General features: G+C 40.7%; 1 protein-coding gene across 1 annotated transcript; it reads right to left on the bottom strand.

The window, feature by feature from the left end:
- On the bottom strand, nt 1–1,201 carry LOC129777748 (NAD-dependent protein deacylase Sirt4). The gene is made up of 2 exons (XM_055784211.1): nt 917–1,201; nt 1–831 (listed from the first exon to the last, which is right to left on the bottom strand). Exons 1-2 carry the CDS (start codon nt 1,095–1,097, stop codon nt 80–82), a joined length of 933 nt encoding a protein of 310 aa, XP_055640186.1. The 5' UTR covers nt 1,098–1,201; the 3' UTR covers nt 1–79.
- Between the last annotated feature and the right edge of the window lie 7,600 nt (nt 1,202–8,801).

The following is an 8,801-nucleotide window of genomic DNA, read 5'->3' as shown; positions in this document are numbered from 1 at the left end:
TTTGTTAGATCACACGTTTATGTTCATTTTTCAAAATTGTCATACAAATTGTCTATACATACATCGTTGAATTAATAAACTATTTCTTAAACAAATTAGGCATTAACTCGCCACATCTCGCCGATATTTTCAAATCAGCCGCTGGATCACCACGCGTTTCTCCAATGTTAACTATAGCTACAGGTAATCCTAGTTCTTTTGCTTGCAGCACAATTCTGTATCCTGAAAACACGGTTAAGCTGGATCCCAGCACCAGCACTCCATCCGACTCAATAATCATTCGAACAACTTTTTCAATGCGTGCCATAGGAACGTTATCACCGAAAAATACTATTTCTGGTTTCAACGATCCACCACATTGGGGGCACTCTGGTATCACAAAGTTCTCAACGTACTCCTGGGATAGTTCTACATCTCCATCCGGCCTAATCATGGTCGATTTATCTTCCATGTATGGATTAAGCTGATCCAGAATGCGCTGGAAATCGTGCCTTGGGATCTGATAGTCGCACCCTTGGCCGGTTTTGCCAACACACACGACCGTGTATCCGCTCCCGTGAAGTTCGACAACACTTTTTGAACCTGCCTTGGTATGTAGCTTGTCAACATTTTGCGTTACGATGCCGCAAATCCTATGCTCGCGCTCCAACCGCGCCAGCGTGTAATGTGTTACGTTGGGTTCCACTGAGGAAAATCGTGGCCATCCCACGTAATTTCGCGCCCAGTAGCGTTTTCGGGTTGCTTCCGACTTTACAAAATCACCATGCTGGATCGGTTTATGATTCGTACGAGCATACAACCCGACTCCTTCGGAACGATAATCGGGAATGCCTTGAATAGAATGCAAATTTAATATTTACCCATCCTAGAGTGGAATACGGCACCAACGTAATGTCCGTTCGTTTCCTACACCTACCCGATTCGGTGGATATTCCTGCCCCAGTAAGCACCAAAGCGTTTGGCTTGTCTTCAAGAAATTTCTCCAAACGGCGTAAATCGCTTTCGAGAGCCGGTTTATGATCTGGGACGAACATTGAATTTGAACTGAAATCAAGTCGAGCTCCAGCGCGCCAACTTAAAATGTTGTTAAAACGCATTTTAAATGTTAGTTAGATATTATAAATAAAAACAGAGATTAATTTTCAACAGTGTTTACATCACAGTGTTTTTTTCTTTCAACAATCAAATTGCTTGATTAAATGACAACAGAAACAAAACGTGAAGTTAGCCCAAAAATTTTTACAAGCCAAATCTAAAATGTTCAAATTAAATTCGAAAAATTCGTAATCTAGACCAAGACGCCTCTATATATACCAGGTGAAACAATCATATGAAATGCACTTTCAGCCATATTGGAATTGCTGTCGGTATTGTTTACAAACAGCTGCCGGCGGCTCTCTACAAACTGCCACGACGCTTATTCGAACGATGCCTACTATGTTCGACGACTTTCGAGAATTTATGTGAAAAAGAAGAGGTGATTTTGTAGAATTTCATTCTCATCCAGTTCATCCACTACATGTGAAAATGCAAAAAGGGCGTATCCTAGCAATAACAAAACAAACAACCCCCGCTCTACAAACCGTAATCCCCTTCTTTTTGAAGTGATGATGTTGCATCACCTGTTATACATTTATACAAGCGCCTTGATCTAGACTAAGGGTGCTCATACACCGTTTGATCGAAGCCAAATATTTGACTATTTTTGACAGATAAAATTTGATCAACACGTACTGATCAAATCTCGCGTAACTTTCGAAAAGGTCCTATGTAACATTCACTTCAACTTGAGAAAAACGAAGTTGAAGACCGGAACATTGTTCCGCGAAAATACAACGATCAAAATACTTGCACTTCGTGCTAAAAGCTTGTCATTATTGTTATTAATCGTTTAATTGCACTAAAAACGATATCAACATCCGAAAATAACAAAAACTCAAAATGACCGAAGTGCGGCTTCGTGTTGTTTCGATTGCTTTGTTACTTCGGACGTATCGAGCGTCAGAGGAAAGTGGCGTCCGATTTAACAGTCGGGTGCTTAAAATTCGAATCTATACATTGGACATTTTTTGTATCGGTGATAAAAAGGTGAAAAGGATAGATACTTGAACGATTGTTTTCGCAATGCATTAAATGATTGAGAACTAATAGTGTGCAACCATTAACTCAATTTATTTACATTTGTTACTTAGGACGTTTTCAAAAGTTGTGCGAGATTTCTGTAAATGATAGTCTATCATTGTCAGTATTCCTTCGTTGATATATTAAACATCAGGGTACGTTTGCGATCGTGTCGATCCACGCATGAACCATGTTTGTGGTAACAATATCGAACAATCACCCATATCCCAGAATCCGATTGGTTTGAAACTCGACTTCACGATTCGATCGAAATCATCTTTTGCATTTTTAAATCCGTTCCTCTCAAATTCAATCGTTCTTTGTAAATGTGGCAACTTTGCCTCGTCGCAACACAAACGTCAAAATGATTCATCCGTATCTGTGGATCAATTTACTCTCTATCAGATTGGCAGACCCGGAAACAAATTCAAAGTGATTTCAACAATGATTAATTGAAAATGATTACTCGATGTCGTTTGAATACATAGAAGACACAGTCCTGACCCTAACTTAACTTTTTCTACGATTTTTTTGGATTTCCACCAAAACTTTATCTATAATGTAAAGTCATCACCAGACACGATTTTAATTCAAAAAATTTTCCATTTGCAGAGAATGTATTATCATTTCACATAGAACACATTTGATATGTAAAGCATTTTTCATTTAAAATTTTCGTTTTAAAAGTGTGTTTGTTCCACCCCAAAAACCATAACCATTTTTGGTTCACATAAATGAAACACGGAGCTCAATGTCGGCTATATGGCAAGGTTGCCACATTTGCACAACTCGATTGGTTTTGAGACGAACGGATTACAGAATGCAACATTGCAATCCGTTCGGGCAATTCTGACTCGATCGGATTTCAGAATACGGGTTAGTAGTTGATCAGTAGACAGATCTGGAATTTTTAAGGAAATTGCATTATCGATATCCTCAGGGCCTATCGCTTTTGTCAACTAAACAAACTAAAAATGTATGTATGAGATAATCCTCGTATCATCCGTTCAACTGAATGCATCCAACAATCTGTGGGACCAAACCCAACATGACTTAATTTTTTGTTTGAACACGCTCTTTACCTTCGCGCATATGTCGATCATAAATTGTTGGGACAGTCCGATGTAACGGGCGTAGCGCCAGCTGTCATTTAACAACATAAATAAATTCGTTCTACTAGGGAATGTTCTTTCCTCGAGCGACTTGTTAAAGAGTATTGTCAGAGGAAAGGCCAATGATGAAGCGCAGTTCTTCAACAGGATAGGTGCTAAGTCGTCCACTCCAGTTCCTTTCGTCGCGTCTAGTTTTTGCAATGATCTTAAAACTTCCTCGTGGGTAAAATTGAAGAATGGTAGGTGGATATGATGCGACGGTAGGTTGCGAAAACATCCAGATCCTGGTTGAGGCAGCTCAGTCTTGAACACGCTTTGGAAGAATCGTCGAAAAAGATCAGCAACTTCATCAGGTAGGTTTGCTGTTGTGTTACCGTATTCGACAACTTGTGGTACTCGATTACTCGCTCTTTGCTCTCTAACGAATTTCCAGAACGCCGTAGGGTTCCGTTTCATATCAGATTGAAGTCTCTGCTGGTAGGCCCTGTAGCTGTTCTCTACAAGATCCTTATAGCATGTTTCCACGATGCGAAGAGATTCACGGTTTTCGTTTGATTTATCGATGAAGAATCGTTTGCGTGCTTTACGCAGTTTGTTTCGCAGCCTTCGCAACTCTGCAGTCCACCAAGGCTTCCTGGTGTTCCTATTAATAGAACGGTGGCGTCGGGGTACTTTCGAATGTATGATCTCAAACAGGGTACCCTTAAAAAAGGGTATGGGGGTTTAAATTTGTGGTTATATGAATTATTCAAAGCCAAATTTAAGAAAAAAAATATTCAGACTTTTTTGTGTATAATCAGTATTAAATATATAGTAATCGGTATCGTCTATAGTTTACGACCTATTCTCATGCCTACCAATTTTTGTGTGCATAATTTAATCAAAACCGGTCGAGCAGTTTCGGAGGAGTTCGACCACGAACATCGTGACACGAGATTTATATATATATATATATATATATATATATATATATATATATATATATATATATATATATATATATATATATATATATATATATATATATATATATATATATATATATATATATATATATATATATATATATATATAAATGGAGTGATGTCTGTCTGTCTGTCTGATTCTTATAGACTCGGAAACTACTGAACCGATCGACATGAAAATTGGTATGTAGGGGTTTTTGGGGCCGGGGAAAGTTTTCGTGATATTTTGGCTGCCATACAAATGAAACACAAATTTCTGCATTACTCGGAAATTAACCAAGCAAACGAAACCAAAGTTGGCATGTGAAAGTTTTAGGGTGCAATAAATGTTTCTATGATGGTTAGACAGTCCTTCCCCCACTCAAAGGGGGGGGGGCTGCCATACAAATGAAACACAAATTTCTGCATTACTCGAGAATTAATCAAGCAAATGAAACCACATTTTGCATGTGGAGGTTTTAGGATGCAAGAAATGTTTCTATGGTGATAAGATACTCCTTCCCCCTCTCTTAGAGGGGGCTGCCATACAAATGAAACACAATTTTTTGCATTACTCGGAAATTAATCAATCAAACGAAACCAAAGTTGGCATGTGAAAGTTTTAGGGTGCAATAAATGTTTCTATGATGGTTAGACAGTCCTTCCCCCACTCAAAGGGGGGGCTGCCATACAAATGAAACACAAATTTCTGCATTACTCGAGAATTAATCAATCAAATGAAACCAAATTTGGCATGTGGAGGTTTTAGGATGCAATAAATGTTTCTATGGTATTAAGATACTCCTTCCCCCTCTCTTAGAGGGGGCTGCCGTACAAATGAAACACAAATTTTTGCATTACCCGAGAATTAATCAAGCAAATTAAACCAAATTAGGCATATGGAAACTTTAGGGTGCAATAAATGTTTCTATGGTGGTTAGATACCCCTCCCCCCTCTCTTAGGGGTGGCTGCCATACAAATAATACACAAATTTCTGCATTACTCGAGAATTAATCAAGTAAATGGGCGGGATGAAGTTTTCCGGGTTAGCTTATATATATATATATATATATATATATATATATATATATATATATATATAATAACTGACCTATACACGCAAAAGTGGAGGCGATATACGTATATGCCATATTTTATTCGCATTAAAAGCCGTATATAACGATACATGATGCTTTTCACGCTGATATGAGATTTGACCCGACAATTCTATATAAAATGAATAGAATGAAAGATAGAAGAATAGAAGAAGGATGATCGTTATACCGATATACCATTCAGGTGTGCATCGAAGTGCTGCCTCCGCCTGTCGGCCATTTCACGATCGTTCGCCGAGATACTCTCATCCTTATCACAACACGTTTCTGCTCGTAGAACGAATTTATTTCGGAATGCATTGAGTTTCCGGTAGAAGTTACATGTCTTATGATGTCTGTGTAGCTATTCTAGTTCTTCATAATCCAACTTTTCCTGGAGGCGCTTCGATGAAAAATCTCTCGGCCAGAACGGGAATCGAACCCGAACACCCAGCATGATAATGTGAGACGCTAACCACTCGGCCACGGGTGCACCTTAACCATCCCTACCGATGACGAATAACGAATCGATGTTAACGCCTCGATAGGTTCCCACGCCAATTATGTTCGAGAAGTGCTGACCTTCTATCAGAACATGTTCGATCTGAGATTCTGTTTGATTTGGTGATTTCCAGGAGGAATTTGTGCTAAAAATGGGTACTAAGTACGGTTATATTCTTCGAAATCTATAAGAGCAAGCCAGAAAAAAAACGATCTTCGACGATAGATGGCCAGAATGGAAATTTAACTGGAAGCCTCCATCTTGTTAAGCACCACGCTAAATACTTGGCTATGGGTCCACGAGTCTCATCCATAACTACCTAATTACTAGACAAGAACCCGACGACTAAACATGTAGTCCAGATGTTTCATAATTTACTGCACGGTGGTATTTGTGACTGAAGCTTCTTAGCGATGAATCAATACGAAGCTGGTAAAATTTGTATGTGCAATTTTTATCAAATACACCTTTTATTATGCTAGTTTTCGTCCATGTAGTTCTCGTACAGCTTCACAACGGAGAATGATCCTTCATATGATTGCATTTGGTTAGCTCAGGATTGAGACAAGCATATGGTTTGCAGTGGGGATCGATCGGTTTCAACCACTTAAAGATTGCTCTCAGCTGCTTCGCTAAATCCGATCTTTGGACATCTTCGATTGTACGTTCCAAGAACTCTCCAGGGATCCGCAATGCCTGTCGGGGGTGTTTCTGGAATGTACAATTAAACGAATCGGGGTAATGTAACCGTGTTGCCTCTACTAGCGAAGCTTCGCATTTGTCGAACGCTTTTCTGGTGCTGTCGTTCCACATTATCTTACGAGAATCTTTTTTTTTGTTCCCCGGAATCAAGCTCCAAAGATCAGCTTGCAGATCCGTCGCGTGCGCAATAAACCTTTTGTAGCAGTTTAACAAGGCAAGGCATCGTCTCAGCTCTTCCACGATAGACGGCAGTGGAAATTAGCTAACGGCTCTAACTCGATCTGGCAAAGGGAGAATCCCGTTCTTGTGAAATACGTTTCCCAGAATATTCACGGTGATTTGTGCGAAGCATTGACTGATAACTAGGTCGTAAGATTTCAGTCGTTGAAACACGACCCGCACGTGATCGTATTATTTTTCACGTGAGGTGATGCGATGCAAATATCGTCCAGGAAGATCACCACGAAGTCCATATCGCTGAACATTTTGTGCATAAACCATTTGGCCAGCGTTGCACAGCCCAAACTGCATGCGAAAAAACTCGTAGAGGCCGAGCGGGGAATATCCCCTTGTTCGACGGGTACTAATGGCACGCTCTCTCCAATTCCAGGGTGGTGAAAATACTTTCCCCCTGGAAAGCATTCAGCAAATCATGGCTATGAGGGACAGGATCTGGCACAGTGACTTTGTTGAACGCCATCTTACCCACAAATCTCCACTCACCGCTTTTTTTAGAACGCATTGGAGTGAACTTGCCCAATAACTACTAACGGGTATTTCATTAGGGACACTACCAAAGTAGACCGATGGGGACAGTAAACGACGCTACATTTTTCCCGCTGTCTTGACATTTCTCTTCAGTAAGGTTTGCCATCTCATAACGAAAAAATATACGATCCAACAACGTCGAGTCGAGATTATTAAAATTTACTACCGAAATTCGTAGTCAATGGCCTCAAACTTAAGAGCGCTGCGTCCATTTTATGATCGTCCTACCAGATCAACAATTGAGCGTCTAGTGGAAAAATTTGAATCCACAGGCACTGTACAAAATGTTCCCGTGCCAGTAAGACAAAGAAGTGCTCGTAGTGTCGAGAATATTGCTGCCGCTAGCGCATCAATTGAGGGAGACCAAAATCAGTCTTTCACATGTCGTTCTCAAGCGTTGGGCATCTCTGTGGCGAATATTGCGAAAGGTCTTGGCCTACATTCTTACCCGATCAAATTGACGCAAGAACTGAAGCCGCTTGACTACCAGAAGCATCGCATGTTCGTGAATTGGGCTGAGCAACAATATGAAAATGATCCCGATTTTCATCGAAAAATCATCTTCAGCGATAAGGCTCATTTCTGGCTGAATGGCTTCGTCAATAAGCAAGATATGCGATATTAGTCAGGACGAAATCAACACGTACTCCATGATTGCATCCCGAAAAAAATACACACACCCTCCGTTTCAAGCGAACGAGATGCTAGTTTTTTTAACTGAACTTACACGTCTGGGACCATTTGAGAGCGCGTCCCCCAAACTTCCTATGGAACCAGCATATCTCGTCGTCTGTCGTACGGTTGGATTTCGACGATGAACAATTCTCCTTGACGGATTTCTGCTGTCAATGCTGCAATTTGGCTTTACAGCTCAGTAACGGGATTCGCTTCGGAACTGCTCATGGATGCTGGATAACGACTGATAGGGAGAACTGCTCCAACGTTTGCAGCCATCCGTAGCAGGAACAGCATTTTCAGTAAATCATCCGTTACTTAAGTCCGGCTGCAAACTCCTGTATCTTCGCCAAAAGATGAGTGGGCGCATGTAGCCGAGGTCGCATGCGCTCAAAAGCCGCTTCAATCTTCCCTAGACTGATACTTGGAAACGGGAAGTCAGTCGCTGTTTGACAGTCTCGTATCGGTTTTCCCCCGGTAGATTCGTGATCAAGTCCGCTAAGTGGCAGATGATGGAGTGGCCAATCTTCGCAACAATGTGATAGAACTAGGTGTGGTCATTTACGACGTTTGCCAAAGCGAGCTGTGCCCAGCCTGTGCGAACCACATCACAGGGCCATTCTTCCAGAAATCGGGAAATTTGACTGCGACTCCAGCGGCGACGGCAGTGATAGCGTTTTCCTCTGTCATTTTTGTGTCCATGACTCTAGCGGTTTACTAATTTTTTCGTTATCGTCCATGGATATCACATCGGGGTCAACAACGTGAGATCCGGTAGGGAATTTTGCGACGGAATAAATAAAGAACATTTAAAACTTAATAAAGGGTGTGTCACATAAAATTGTAAAATCACCCAGTAGACCGATCCTTTTGAAAATTTTA

The sequence above is a fragment of the Toxorhynchites rutilus genome, chromosome 3, assembly GCF_029784135.1.
Source record: "Toxorhynchites rutilus septentrionalis strain SRP chromosome 3, ASM2978413v1, whole genome shotgun sequence".
Classification (NCBI taxonomy): Eukaryota; Metazoa; Arthropoda; class Insecta; order Diptera; family Culicidae; genus Toxorhynchites; species Toxorhynchites rutilus.
Note: the sequence above shows the minus strand (reverse complement) of the source record. Positions and strands in the feature narration are given on the sequence as shown.

Bases quoted from the DNA above. Each gene is read 5' to 3' on its own strand.
- LOC129777748 (XM_055784211.1), bottom strand. From the start codon at position 1,097: ATGCGTTTTAACAACATTTTAAGTTGGCGCGCTGGAGCTCGACTTGAT. The intron at 832-916 runs GTAGGTGTAGGA...ATTCTATTCAAG, and splicing joins AGGAATATCCACCGAATCGG to GCATTCCCGATTATCGTTCC.